Here is a 13909-nt window from a genome sequence, read left to right as displayed (position 1 = left end):
GTCGGGTCGGGCATTTAAAAAAATTAAAGGACTCGGGCCCAGGTCGGGGTCGGGTTGGCTGTTGTCAGGTTGGGCTCGGGTTGGGTTTTAATTTTATACCCGAGCCATGCTTTAACTGGCCACATGTTTTTCTTGGTCCTGTAAACTTAAATTAATCACATCACAGAGTCATAACGACACAGAAGAGGCCATTTGGCCCATCGTGTCCTGTACATGCTTGTGTTCCAGCTTAAATTGGTTACGTCAGCTGTACATTATTTTCTGAGTCCACGTTCAGCTACGACTCGATAATCCCATTAGTTTAGTATGAACGTTGTACATTTTTCAGATGTCTTTCTAAATCATTTACTTTAATTGAGAAAGCTTGGAAAAAGCAGAGGACAAAAGAAATGATCATAGAGTCATTTTTGGCACAGAACGAGGCCATTCGGCCCATCGAGGCTTTGCCAACTGTCCACAGAGCTACGTAGTCAGTTCCACTCCCCGGCTCGATCCCCATAGCCCTGCAAGTCTATTTCTCTCAGGTGACCGTCCAACTTCCTCTTGAAGAGCAGTTGGCAGAAGGAGACAACATCAGCCGACCTCAGGCCAACGATATTCATCTGTGCCAGCTGTGGAAGGGATTGCCACTCACAAATCAACCTCTACAGCCATAACAGGCGACCTTTAATTCAGAAGTAACATAGACCTTGCGTGCAGTCCATCCTCTTCCAAGACGTAGGGATGCCTACTACTGCTACTTTAATCATGTTATTGGGATCCTAAAGTTAAGAAAAAGTTTCTTTTTAATCTTTAAACTTTTTTTTGCATTGAATAACCAAATTTGAAGAGTTTTTTTGTGAGTTATATTTCAAATTTCAAATATTCCAACTCTGAAACATTGATTTTGCTTTTAAATAGAACCATAGAAAAATTACAGCACAGAAGGAGGCCATTCAGCCCGTTGTGTCCGTGCCAGCCTAAAAATCTAGCCGCCCAATCTAATTCCACCTTCCAGCACCTGGTCCATAGTCTTTCAGGTTACAGCACTTCAGGTGCAGGGCCAAGTACCTTTTAAGAGAATTGAGCTCTTTGTTCTTGCTGCCCATATTCTAACTCTCACCAAGTCCCGTTCATCTATCATCCCCATGCTCACTGATTTACATTCGTTCCCGATCCGGCAATCCTCAAATTGAAAATTCTCATCCCCGAGTTCAAATCCCTCCGTTGCCTCACTCCTCCCTATCTCTCCTACATCCTCCAGCCCTAAAACCCTATGAGAACTCTGCATTCCTGCAACTGTGGCCTCTCGTGCACGCCTCACGTCTTTTGCCACACCTTTGGTGGGCCTGCCTTCAGCTGCCTAGGCCCTAAGCTCTGGAATTCCATCCTTCAAGCTCTTTGCCTGAGGTTAAATGAAGACGAATGGGAAGAGGCTTATATGGAGCATTATTACCAGCATGGACCAGTTGGGCTGAATAACCTGTTCCTGTTCTGTAAATACTTAGCAATATCTTATTATTGCTCTCTCTCCTCTTTTGAGACACTCTTTAAAACTTACATCTTTGACCAAGCTTTAGGTCACCTGTCCTAATATCTCCATTTGTGACTCGGTGCCACTTTCTGTTTGATAGCATTCCTATGAAGCGCCTTACAATGGTTACTATGTCAAATGGCAGTCCCTGTTGTAATGTAGGCTGACCTAGGATTACACTTCAGTGCAGTATTGAGGGGGGGTGCTGCCCTGTCAGAGACGCTGTTGGTTGGATGCGATTTTGGGGGTGAATTTCCTCAAAGCCAGCCCCACTTCTCCAGCAAAGCTTCAGTGGAAGTACAACACAAATCCCTGTTGAAACGCCAAGGAAATTTTTTTATTCTTTCATGGGATGTGGGTGTCGCTGGCAAGGCCAGCATTTGTTGCCCATCCCTAATTGCACTTGACAACTGAGTGGCTTGCTAGGCCATTTCAGAGGGCAGTTAAGAGTCAACCACATTGCTGTGGATCTGGAGTTACATGTAGGCCAGACCAGGTAAGGACGGCAGATTTTCTTCCCTAAAGGACATTAGTGAACCAGATGGGTTTTAAAACAACAATCGATGACCGTTTCGTGGCATCATTACTGAGACTAGCTTTCAATTCCAGACTTTTAAAAATTAATTCGTTGAATCTATTGATTGAATTCAAATTCTACCAGCTGCAATTGTGGGATTTGAACCCCTGTCCCCAGGGCATTAGCCTGGGCTTCTGGATTACTAGTCCAGTGACATTAGCATTATGCCACTGTTCTCCCATGAACCTGTTTGTTAGCTGAATGTTACTAATCCTGTGACACTTATTTGAAGAAAGGAGAATTTTACAGGTGTCCTAGCCAACATTACTCCAAAAAACTCACTTTCATCCTTAATCTTGTTTGTGTTTGTGGATTGGCTGCTGTGTTTGTCTTGATAACAGTTACTGCTTTTCAAAGTAATTAATTGTATCTAATCTACTCTGAGATATGGTAAACTGAGTGCAGAAAGCACCCATATATAGCATGGGAACATACAGAACTGGAAAAAGACCATTTCAGTCCCTCTGACTGTTCTGAGAGCTCAAAACCAGATTACACCATCCACTGTCCAAACATTTTCTCACCCTGTGTTCAATTTCCTCCGTTGCCTCTCTCCTAATCCCTGTGACATCCTCCAGCCCTACAACCCTATGAGAACTCTGCATTTCTGCAACTGTGGCCTCTTGCACACACCTTTGGCGGTCACAGAGGCCCAGGCACATTTCCTTCGCCACACCTTTGGCGGTCATGCCTTCAGACGCCTAGGCCCTAAGCTCTGGAATTCCCTCCCCTAAGCTCTTTGCCTGAGTACCTGTTTGAAAGCGGCACACACCCCAAAGACTCCTGCACCTCATGCCTCTTTTTAGTCTTCTGGATGGCCACTCACCTAATATCTTGAACTCTTACTGCTTGTGGGGGTGACCATCTCCTGGAAAGTACGAAACAGGGAACTCTCATGCTCCCTGATGCTCCGTACTGCCTCCAGCTGCCCCTCAGGTTTAGAAATCCTGAGCTTGAGCTGAAGTAGCTGGGGACACTTCCTACACATGTGCTCACCCAAGACATGTGAAGTGTCCTGAAGTTCCCACATGGCACAGGAATTGCAAGCAACAGGTCACAGTTGCCCATCCATGACAAAAAAACCCTATTCCCTTTTTGCAATCTAGTTGGTATCTTGTTTAAACTATTAATTTTAATTAATGCCTCTTGGCCTGCTTTGTGCTAATACTCTTATTCATTCACTTACTGTTATAAATACCCCGATTGAAATTTTTAATTTCCCAGCTCAAAATTTGAACAAATGCCCTAGTTTCAAGAGACAAAGAGAAATATTTACCAATCAATCATTACCTGCTTTCCAGTGATATCACACTTTGATTTTCTTTTCGAACCCAGTATGTTAACTATGAACGTTCCAGAGCTCTTATATCCGCTTTGCCGCCAGTCTCGCTGTGCTCTTGCTCTCTGTTGCTGCTCTTTTATCTCTGCTGCCAGTCTTTCTGTAAGTAAGATGGCAATGCCTCTGGATCCAAGGGGACCCACCTAAGGAGTTGGTTTTAACAGGGGACTCCAAAGGGATCATCTATCTGGTGGCAATGTAAACAGCATAGCAAGAGACAAGAGGTAGACATTTTAATGAAGCATTTTTCTTTCCATATTTTATTCATTCATGGGATGCGGGCATCACTTGCAAGGCCACCATTTGTTGCGCATCCCGAATTGCCCTTGAGAAGTATGTAGTGAGCTGCCTTCTTGAACTGCTGCAGTTCATCTGGTGTCGGTACACCATAGTGCTGTTAGGAAGAGAGTTCCAAAATTTTGATCCCACAGCAGTGAAGGAACTGTGATATAGTTTCAAGTCAGGATGGTGTGTGGCTTGGAGAGTAATTTACAGGTGGTGGTGTTCCCATGCATTCAAGTTGGCAGGCAGTGAATAGTGGAGTGCCGCAAGGATCAGTGCTGGGGCCTCAACTATTTACAATCTGTACTAATGACTTAGATGACGTGCGCGAGAGTAATGTATCTAAGTTTGCTGATGATACAAAGGTAGGTGGGAAGACAAGTTGCATGGAGGACACAGAGAGGCTGCAAGGAGATACAGAGAGGTTAAGCGAGTGGGCAACAAGGTGTTAGATGGAATATAATGTAAGGAAGTGTGAAGTTATTCACTTTGGTTGTAAGAATAGAAAAGCAGAATATGTTTTAAAAGATGTGAAACTTGTAAGTATTGATGTTCAAAGAGACTTGGGTATGTTTGTATAAGGAATGCAGAAAGTTAGCATGCAGGTAAAGCAATTAGGAAGGCAAATGGCATGTTGGCCTTTATTGCAAGGGGATTGGAGTTCAGAAATAAAGAAGTATTGCTCCAATTGTCCAGGGTTTTAGTGAGACCAGACCTGGAATACTGTGTTCAGTTTTAGTCTCCACATTCAAGAAAGGATATACTTGCACTGGAGGCAGTACAGCAAAGACTCACTAAATTGATCCCTGGGATGAGGGGATTGTCCTATGATGAGAGGCTAAGTAAATTGGGGCTATATTCTCTGGAGTTTCTAAGAATGTGAGGTGATCTCATTGAAACATACAAGATTCTGAAGGGGCTGGATAGGGTAGACACTGAGAAATTCTTTCTGCTGGTTGGGGAATCGAAAACACGTAAACACAGTCTCAGGATAAGGGGCCAATCATTCAGGACTGAGATGAGGAGAAATTACTTCACTCAAAGGGTTGTGAATCATTGGCATTCTCTACCCCAGAGGGTTGTGGATGCTCCATCATTGAATACTTGTCAGCTTTATATCAGTTGTTGGGAAAATGCTAGAATCTATTCTAAAGGATGTGATAAATGGACACTTGGATAATAATGATCTGATTGGGCATACTCAACAAGGATTTATGAATGGGAAATCATGTTGGACGAACCAGTTGGAGTTTTTTCAGAATATTACTAACAGAATTGAAAAAGGGGAGTCAGTGGACATAGTATACTTGGATTTTCAAAAGACCTTTTATAAAGTCCCCCACAGGAGGTTGGTTAGCAAAATTAAAGCACATGGGATAGGAGGTAATATACTGGCATGGATGAAGGATTGGTTAACAGGCAGAAAGCAGAGTAGGAATAAACGGGTCATTCACACATTGGCAGGCTGTGACTAGTGGAGTACTGCAGAGATCAATACTTGGACCCCAGCTGTTCACAATATGTATTGGGGACCAAATGTAATATTTCCAAGTTTGCGGATGACACAAAACTAGGTGGGAATATGTGTTGAGGAAGATGCAAAGTGGCTTTAAGGGGATTTGGACAGACTTAGTGAGTGGGCAAGAACATAGCAGATGGAATATAATGTGGAAAAATGTGAGGCTATCCACTTTGGTAGGAGGAATAGATGTGCAGAGTATTTCTTAAATGGTAAGAGATTAGAAAGTGTAAATGTTCTAAGGACCTGGGTGTCCTTGTCAATAAGTCACTGAAAGCTAACATGCAGGTGCAACAATTACAAAAGCTAATGGTATGTTAGCCTTTATTGCAAGAGGACTTGAGTACAGGAGTAGTGAAGTCTTATTAGGAAGGATATTATTGCGATAGAGGGAGTGCCATAGAAGGTTCACCAGACTTGTTCCCGGGATGGCGGGACTGTCCTATGAAGAGAAATTGGGGAAACTGGGCCTGTATTCTCTAGAGTTTCGAAGAATGAGAGGTGAACTCATTGAAACCTACAAAATACTTAAAGGGATAGATAGGGTAAATGCAGCTAAGATGTTTCCCCTGGTTGGAGAGTCTAGAACCAGGGGACACAATTTAAAAATAAGGGGGAAGCCACTTAGGACAGAGAAGAGGAGAAATTTCTTTACTCAGAGGATTGTGAATCTTTGGAATTCTCTACCCCAGAGGGCTGTGGAAACTCGGTCATTGAGTATGTTTAAAGCAGAGATTGACAGATTTCTAAATACAAATGACATAAGGGGAAATGAGGATAGTGTGGGAAAAAGGCATTGAAGTGGATATCAGCCATAATCATATTGAATGGTGGAGCAGGCTCGATAGGCTGAATAGTCTACTCCTGCTCCGATGTTCCTATGTTCCTATGAATACATTTAAGGCTGGGATAGACAGATTTTTGGTCTCTCGGGGAATCAAGGGATATTGGGAGTGGGCAGGAAAGTGGAATTGAATCCTAAAATCAGCCATGATCGTTTTGAATGGAGAGTTCTATGAAGAGTGCAGGACAATTTGCCAGGAGCAGCAACAGGTATACCTCAAAATGAGATGTCAGCCTGGTGAAGCTACAACACAGGACTATTTACATGCCAAACAACGGAAGCAACATGCGATAGACGGGCCTAAGCGATCCCACAACCAACAGATCAGATCTAAGCTCTGCAGTCCTGCCAAATCCAGTCGTGAATGGTGGTGGACAATTAAGCAACTAACAGGAGGAGGAGGTTCCACAAATATCCCCATCCTCAATGATGCGGGAGCCCAGCACATCAGTGTAAAATTCAAGGCTGAAGCATTTGCATCCATCTTTAGCCAGAAGTGCCGAGTGGATGATCTATCTCGTCCTCCTCCTGAGGTCCACAGGATCACAGATGCCAGTCTTCAGCCAATTTGGTTCACTCAATTTGATATTAAGAAACAGCTGAAGGCACTGGATACTGCAAAGGCTATGGGCCCTGACAACATTCTACAATAGTACTGAAGACTTGTGCTCCAGAACTAGCCGCACCCTTAGTTAAGCTGCAAGTACAGCTACAACACTGGCATCTACCCATCAAATGACTAAAGGGGATATGAGGATAGCGTGGGAAAAGGCAGTGAAACGGATGATCAGCCATGATCATATTGAATGGTGGGGGTGGCTCGATGGGCTGAATGGCCTACTCCTGCTCCTATGTTGCTATTAATACAATGTGGAAGATTGCCCAATTATGTCCTGTAACAAAAAGCAGAACAAATCCAACCCGGCCAATTACCGTCCTATCAGTCTACTGTCGATCATCAGCAGTAACCTGCTCACTGACGCTCAGTTTGGGTTCCGCCAGGGACGCTCAGCTCCTGACCTCATTACAGCCTTGGTCCAAACATGGACAAAAGAGCTGAATTCAAGGTGAGTTGAGAGTGACTGCCCTTGACATTAAGGCAGCATTTGACCGAGTATGGCATCAAGGAGCCCAAGCAAAACTCGAGTCAATGGGAATCGGGGGAAAACTCTCCGCTGGTTGGAGTTATACCTAGCACAAAGGAAGATGGTTGTGGTTGTTGGAGGTCAATCATCTCAGTCCCAGGACATTACTGCAGGAGTTCCTGAGGATAGTGTCCTAGGCCCAAACATCTTCAGCTGCTTCATTAATGACTTATCTGCCATCATAAAGTTAGAAGAGGGCATGTTCGCTGATGATTGCACAATGTTCAGTACCATTCGCAACTCCTCAGATACTGAAGCAGCCAGTGCCAAAATGCAGCGAGACCTGGACAACAGCCAGGCTTGGGCTGATAAATGGCAAGTAACATTCACGCCGCACAAGTGCCAGGCAATGGCCATCTCCAACAAGATAGAATCTAACCATCTCCCCTTGACATTCAATGGCATTACCATCGCTGAATCCCCCACTATCAACATCCTGGGGGTTACCATTGACCAGAAACTGATCTGGACCGACCACATAAATGCTGTGTCTACAAGAGCAAAGGGTTAGTATGCAGGTACAGCAAATAATTAGGAAAGTTAATAGAATGTTGTCATTTATTGGGAGGGGTTTTGAATACAAAAGTAGGGAGAGAGAGAGAGAGATACAGGACTGAAACAGGCCATTCAGCCCACCGAGTCTGTGCCGACCAACAACCACCCATTTATACTAATCCTACATTAATCCCATATTCCCTACCACATCCCCACCTTCCCTTAATTCTTCTACCATCTACCTATACTAGGGGCAATTTACCTATCAGCCTGCAAGTCTTTGGCTGTGGGAGGAAACCAGAGCACCTGGTGGAAACCCACGCAGTCACAGGGAGAACGTGCAAACTCCACACAGGCAGTACCCAGAACTGAACCCAGGTCACTGGAGCTGTGCCACCCTGAGGTTACACTTCAATTGATTAACTCAGCTCCAGACTCCCCAAAGCCTGTCCACCATCTACAAAGCAAAAGCCAGGAGTGTGATGGAATACTCTCCACTTGCATGGATGGGTGCAGCTCCAACAACACTCAAGAAGCTTGACACCATCCAGGACAAAGCAGCCCGCTTGATTGACAGCCCATCCACCACATTAAACATTCACTCCCTCCACCACCGACGCACAGTGGCAGCAGTGTGCACCATCAACAAGATGTACTGCAGCAACTCACCAAGGCTCCTTCGACAGCACCTTACAAGCCTGCGACCTCTACCACCAAGGGCAGCAGATGCATGGGAACACATCTGGACATACGAATTCGGAGCAGGAGTAGGCCCTTGGCCCTTGAGCCTGCTCCACCATTTAACAGGATCATGGCTGATCTGATTGTAACCCTGATTCCACATTCCTGTCTGCCCCATAACCTTTCATCCCCTTGCTTATCAAGAAACTTTATACCTTTGCCTTAAAAATATTCAAAGACTCTGATTCCACTGCCTTTTGAGGAAGAGAGTTCTAAAGACTCACAACCCTCTGAGAGAAATTTTTTCCCCCCATCTCTGTCCTAAATAGTAGACACCTTATTTTTAAACAGTGACCCTAGTTCTAGATTCTCCCAGAAGAGGAAACATCCTTTCCACATCTACCCTGTCAAGACCCCTCAGGATTTTATATGTTTCAATCAAGATGCCTCTTACTCTTCTAAACTTCAGCGGATACAAGCCTAGCCAGTCCAACCTTTCCTCATAAGACAACCTGCCCATTCCAGGTATTAATCTAATAAACCTTCTCTGAACTGCTTCCAATGCATTTACATCCTTCCTTAAATTGAGACCAATACGATAGACAGTACTCCAGATGTGGTCTCTCCAATGCCCTGTATAACTGAAGTGTAACCTCCCTATTTTTGTATTCAATTTCCCTCCCAATAAATGACAACATTCTATTAACTTTCCTAATTACTTGCTGTACCTGCATACTAACCTTTTACGATTCATGCACCAAGACACCCAGATCCCTTTGTATCTCTTGCTGTGCAATCTCTCACCATTTAGATCTATGCTTCTTTTTTTATTCTTCCTGCCAAAATGGATAATTTCACATGTTCCCACATTATACTCCATTTGCCGGATCTTTGCCCACCCGCTTAACCTATCAATATCCCTTTGTAGCCTCCTTATGTCCTCTTCATAACTTACTTTCCTACCTATCTTTGTGACATCAGAAAATTTAGCAACCATACCTTCAGTCCCTTCATCTGAGTCATTTATATAAATTGTAAAATGTTAAGGCCCCAGCACTGATCCCTGTGGCACACCACTTCTTTACATCTTGCCAACCAGAAAATGACCCATTTATGCCTACTGTCTGTTTCCTGTTGGCTAGCCAACCTTCTATCCATGCCCAAATGTTACCCCCCCCTATACCATGAGCTATTATTTTCCACAATAACCTTTGATGTGGCAACTTATCAAATGCCTTCTGGAAATCTAAATACAGTACATCTACTAGTTTCCCTTTATGCACAGTACATGTTACTTCTTCAAAAAACTCCAATAAATTGGTTAAACATGATTTCCTTTCACAAAACCATGTTGACTCTGCCTGATTACCTTGAATTTTTCTAAATGCCATGCGAAAACTATAACTTGAATAATAGCTTCTAGCAATTTCACTATGACAGATGTTAAGCTAACTGGCCTGACATTTCCTGCTTTCTGTCGCCCTCCCTTTTAGAATAAAGGAGTTACATTCATTATTTTCCAATCTAATGGAACCTTCCCCAAATCTAGAGAATTTTGGGAAATTAAAACCAATGCATCAACTATCTGAATAGACACTTCTTTTAAGATCTTAGGATGAAGTCAATCAGGACCTGGGGACTTGTCAGCCTGTAGCTCCAACAATTTGCTCAGCACCACTTCCCTGGTGATTGTAATTTTCTCGAGTTCCTCTCTCCCTTCCATTTCCTGATGTACAGCTATTTCTACAGCTATTTCACCATCACCTTTCTACAGCTATTTCACCATCACCTGCAAGTTCCCCTCCAAGCCACACACCATCCTGATTTGGATTTATATCACTGTTCCTTCACTATTGCTGGGTCAAAATCCTGGAACTCCCTTCCTAACAGGACTATTAGGATACCTACACCCCAAGGACTGCAGAGGATCAAGATGGCAGATCACCACCACCTTCTCATGGGCAATTAGGGATGCTCAATAAATGCATGCCTTCCCAGCAAAGCCCATATCCCATGAATGAAGAAAAGAAAAGAATGGTGGAGCAGGCTCAATGGGCCATATGGTCTACTCCTGCTCCTATTTCTTGTGTTCTTGTCTCTGCTGCCTTTGTCCTTCTAGGTAGTGAGTTTGGAAGGTGCTGTCGAAGGAGGCGTGGTGAGTTGTTGCAGTGAGGTAGCTGGGGCCAGACAACCGGTGGGGCACCCAAAGCTCCAATTCAAGGATGATTGCAAGCATGACATTTCTTTGGCCTCCTTATCTCGAGCATGACAAGAAGGCCCTAAATGTCAATTATCACACCTGGGAGTCATGAGCTGGAAAGAGAGGGAAATGGCGACACATCCTGTGGACTGGTGTGCACCACCACCACGACCAGTTGCTACAGCAGCTTGGCAACAGGTGGCAACATCAAAAACAACTCACAGCGTCACTTGGCAGCTTCACATGCAGCACTTGTGGCAGAACCTGCCTCTCAAGGATTGGCCTTCACAGCCATCAACAAAGATGCACCATGAGAAGACACCCCACCTAAATGGATTGTTTGCTGCGTGTCCATCATCTTTCATAGATGGAAGGATGCCAACCAACTCCAGTAATTTGCTATAGCTATAAGCCAGTGTCCCATTAATTGGCCTTGCCTTTCCCTATCTCTGTAATCTCCTCCAGACCCACAATCATCGAAATATCTGTGATTCCTCTCATTCTAGCCTTTTGAGCATTCCCAATTTTAATTGGTCCACAATTGGTGGCCATGCCTTCAGTTGCTTAGGCCTTAATCTCCAGAATACCCTCCTCACACCTCTCTGCCTGGCTACCTCACTTTCCTCCTTTAAGACACTCCTTAAAACCTACCTTTTTGACCAAGCTGTTGGTCATCTGACCTAATATCTCCTTATGTGACTCAGTGTCATACTTTGTTTTATAATGCTCCTGTGAAGCACCTTGGGACGTTTTACTCCGATAAAGGTGCTATATAAATATAAGTTGTTGTTATAAATGTGATTCCTGTGAACATACTAACACTTTCTCACTATTTGCATTAACAGCTGTCTTTGTGCCCTATTAATATGTTACATGTGTGTTCTGGGCTTGTGGTAACATGTTGCATGTGTGTCCTTTTCTTCCCATTAACCTATTTATTTGTTTCCTAATATGCCCGTTATCAGGTTACAAGTAAAACAAATTCATCTGCACCCACCAACTGGCTGTTTATGCCCTTTGTATTTTATTGGTTGTGAAGCACTTTGGGATGTCCTGGAGTTGCGGATGGTGTTATAGAATTCCAAGTCTTTCTCTTTCCCTATTAACTATTATCTGCACACAGATGCTTTCATTAACCGGACAGAGGGATGGGGAGACGTGTAAGAAGCTGGGTACATATAACGACCACCCCCAGATTGCAAATACAAGGAATGCCACATCTAATTCCATTTTCAAATGAGCCCCATTTCCACTAACCTTATTTATACAAGGAATTGAGTTTCGCACCGATTTAAAACTTTACAACCGTGGCGATCAAGCCCGGATAACCTTTAATAGTTAATGAAAGATCGACCCGATTTTTTCTTTTACATGGAAATTTCCGTTTAATTTAAAATATGGATTTTACAGTGAATGTTTTTTTTGGAGGGTTGAACATTTTCCACGGGGATTAAATTCCTGTCTTTTAATTACGATCGACCGCTGACTTCCAATCGCCTATTTTGCACGGAAATAAGACACGTGGTTTATCAGTTTTGTTAAAAAAGTACTTTTATTATATAGTCCCCCCTCCCCCTTACCTTTTAACTTTACAATTATCATTTTTTTTTTCCTTTTTGCTTGTTGGGGGCAATGGGGTAGGCGGAGGTTCGGACCCCTGGGCGTTTCTTGAACTCTGCTGAGTCAGTTTCACTTCTGTCAGGCTCCTCTTAAATAAAAGAAGCGTCGGTGGGAGGATGTTAGGGTGATGGTGGGGAGTTTCTTAAACTGCAATCACTCAGACAGCTAGCCGGGATGGATTCCACGCGGGTTTTTCATCTGCAACCATGTGGTAAGCAGAATTTAAAAAAAAAAATTCCTTTATTATAAAAGGGGAGGAAATAAATTTACAGACAAGTTAACTTCAGCAGAAAAGGAAATATAATTTACAGATCTTATTTCAGTAAGGAGAAAGTTGCCGGCATCTCTCTCATCTGGCGATTTATCAATGATAGGCTACGTTGCAATTTAGTCGTAATACAATGTATTTAAGGAAATTAAGATACTTTTCAGGTGCTTGTGGTATTTTGTATCGCGTCTCTCCAGACTAGGGTATACCTCATCTATATATTTCTATGAAATGGCAATTCCGCTTTGCAATCTGTGGAATGGGCAGCGACATAAAAGTAACATTTTTTTTTGCCTACTAGTCGCAGGTAGATTAACTCGGGCGAGGTAACGCTCTGATTTAAAAGGCGACTTTTAAAGACCGTTTCGGTAACGACTACCCTTCTTTAAAAGAGGCACCGTAGCTTCATCGGTTACGGACTGACAAACTTGCCCCCCCTCCTGTAGCAATAGACGGGATGGGGTTCTTCCGGGATAATTGGTAGCTGTGATGATGTGACCTTTCGCGGTGACCTGTTGCGTCTTTAAAGATGATGGCAGGATAGAGATGTCTCAGTTTGTGGAGGGGAAGCCCGAAACTAGGGGCCATAAAATGTAACGTCACCAATCAGGAGTTCAGGAGAAACTCCTTTACTCAGAATATTGAGAATGTGGAACTGGCTGCCACATGGAGTAGTTGAGGTGACTAGCATTTAAAGAGAAGCTAGATAAACACTCGAGCGAGCAAGGAATAGAGGGATATGCGGATAGAGTGGGAGGGTGAGGATACTGATGTAGACCTGTTGGGTTGAATGCCTGTTTCTGTGCTGTACATTGTGTAAAAACAGAAAATTATTTACTAGACGCATAAGTATGTGTGGTTTTTAAGTAAGCCGTGTTTTAGGGGGAGGCAAAGGTGGAAGAAGAAAATTCCCACTATTCCATTCATCCTTTCCCACACAGTTCCGATGCCTTGTGCCCAGATACCCCAGAACCGATTGGTAATAAAACTGCTATTGAAGTGGCATTGTTTGTCTGCTGCAATGAAACACAATAATGTTTCAACAGCATTTATACAGCAATCCTTGCTTAAAAGCAATGCTGGACAAAGTGGACACTGAGGGAAGTGGGGTGGGAATAAAGAGATCAAAGGCCCAGTTTTAAAAGTAGCGCTTGGGGGGGGTGAGACAATTTGGATTCAGGAGTGAATTTCAGAGGGTACCACATAATGAATGAAGCATCCACCTTTTTGAGCGAGGAAGAGGGAACATGCTGGATTCTAGAAGTGTAGGGTACTGCAAAGGGTATATGGACAGGATCGGATGGGTGAGTGCATGGAGGGGTTTTCAAATCCATTTTTTGGGGCATATGGGAACCAATGTCTAGGAAGTGAGTAGGGTGCGGTTTGGAGATTGAATTTTGTAGTTTAACTAACAGCTGCATGATGT

At 43.6% G+C, this 13909-nt stretch overlaps 1 protein-coding gene across 8 annotated transcripts in view; it reads left to right on the top strand.

Annotated features, from left to right (window-relative positions):
* The window catches only part of slc4a11 (solute carrier family 4 member 11), a 268474-nt gene that overhangs the window by 65645 nt on the left and 188920 nt on the right, over window positions 1-13909 (top strand). For 2 of the 8 annotated variants that reach the window (XM_068028727.1, XM_068028721.1), the window contains exon 1: window positions 12309-12426. The exons of 5 other annotated variants lie outside the window; for them this stretch is intronic. In XM_068028727.1, the coding sequence (XP_067884828.1) occupies window positions 12390-12426 (37 nt within the window). In that variant the 5' untranslated portion in view covers window positions 12309-12389. Of the gene's footprint in view, window positions 1-12308; window positions 12427-13909 lie in introns of those variants that run through there. One more of the 8 variants, XM_068028723.1, reaches the window with a different exon arrangement.

The sequence above is a fragment of the Heterodontus francisci genome, chromosome 1, assembly GCF_036365525.1.
Source record: "Heterodontus francisci isolate sHetFra1 chromosome 1, sHetFra1.hap1, whole genome shotgun sequence".
In the NCBI taxonomy this organism is placed as follows: domain Eukaryota; kingdom Metazoa; phylum Chordata; class Chondrichthyes; order Heterodontiformes; family Heterodontidae; genus Heterodontus; species Heterodontus francisci.
This window is presented reverse-complemented; position numbering and strand designations above follow the sequence as displayed.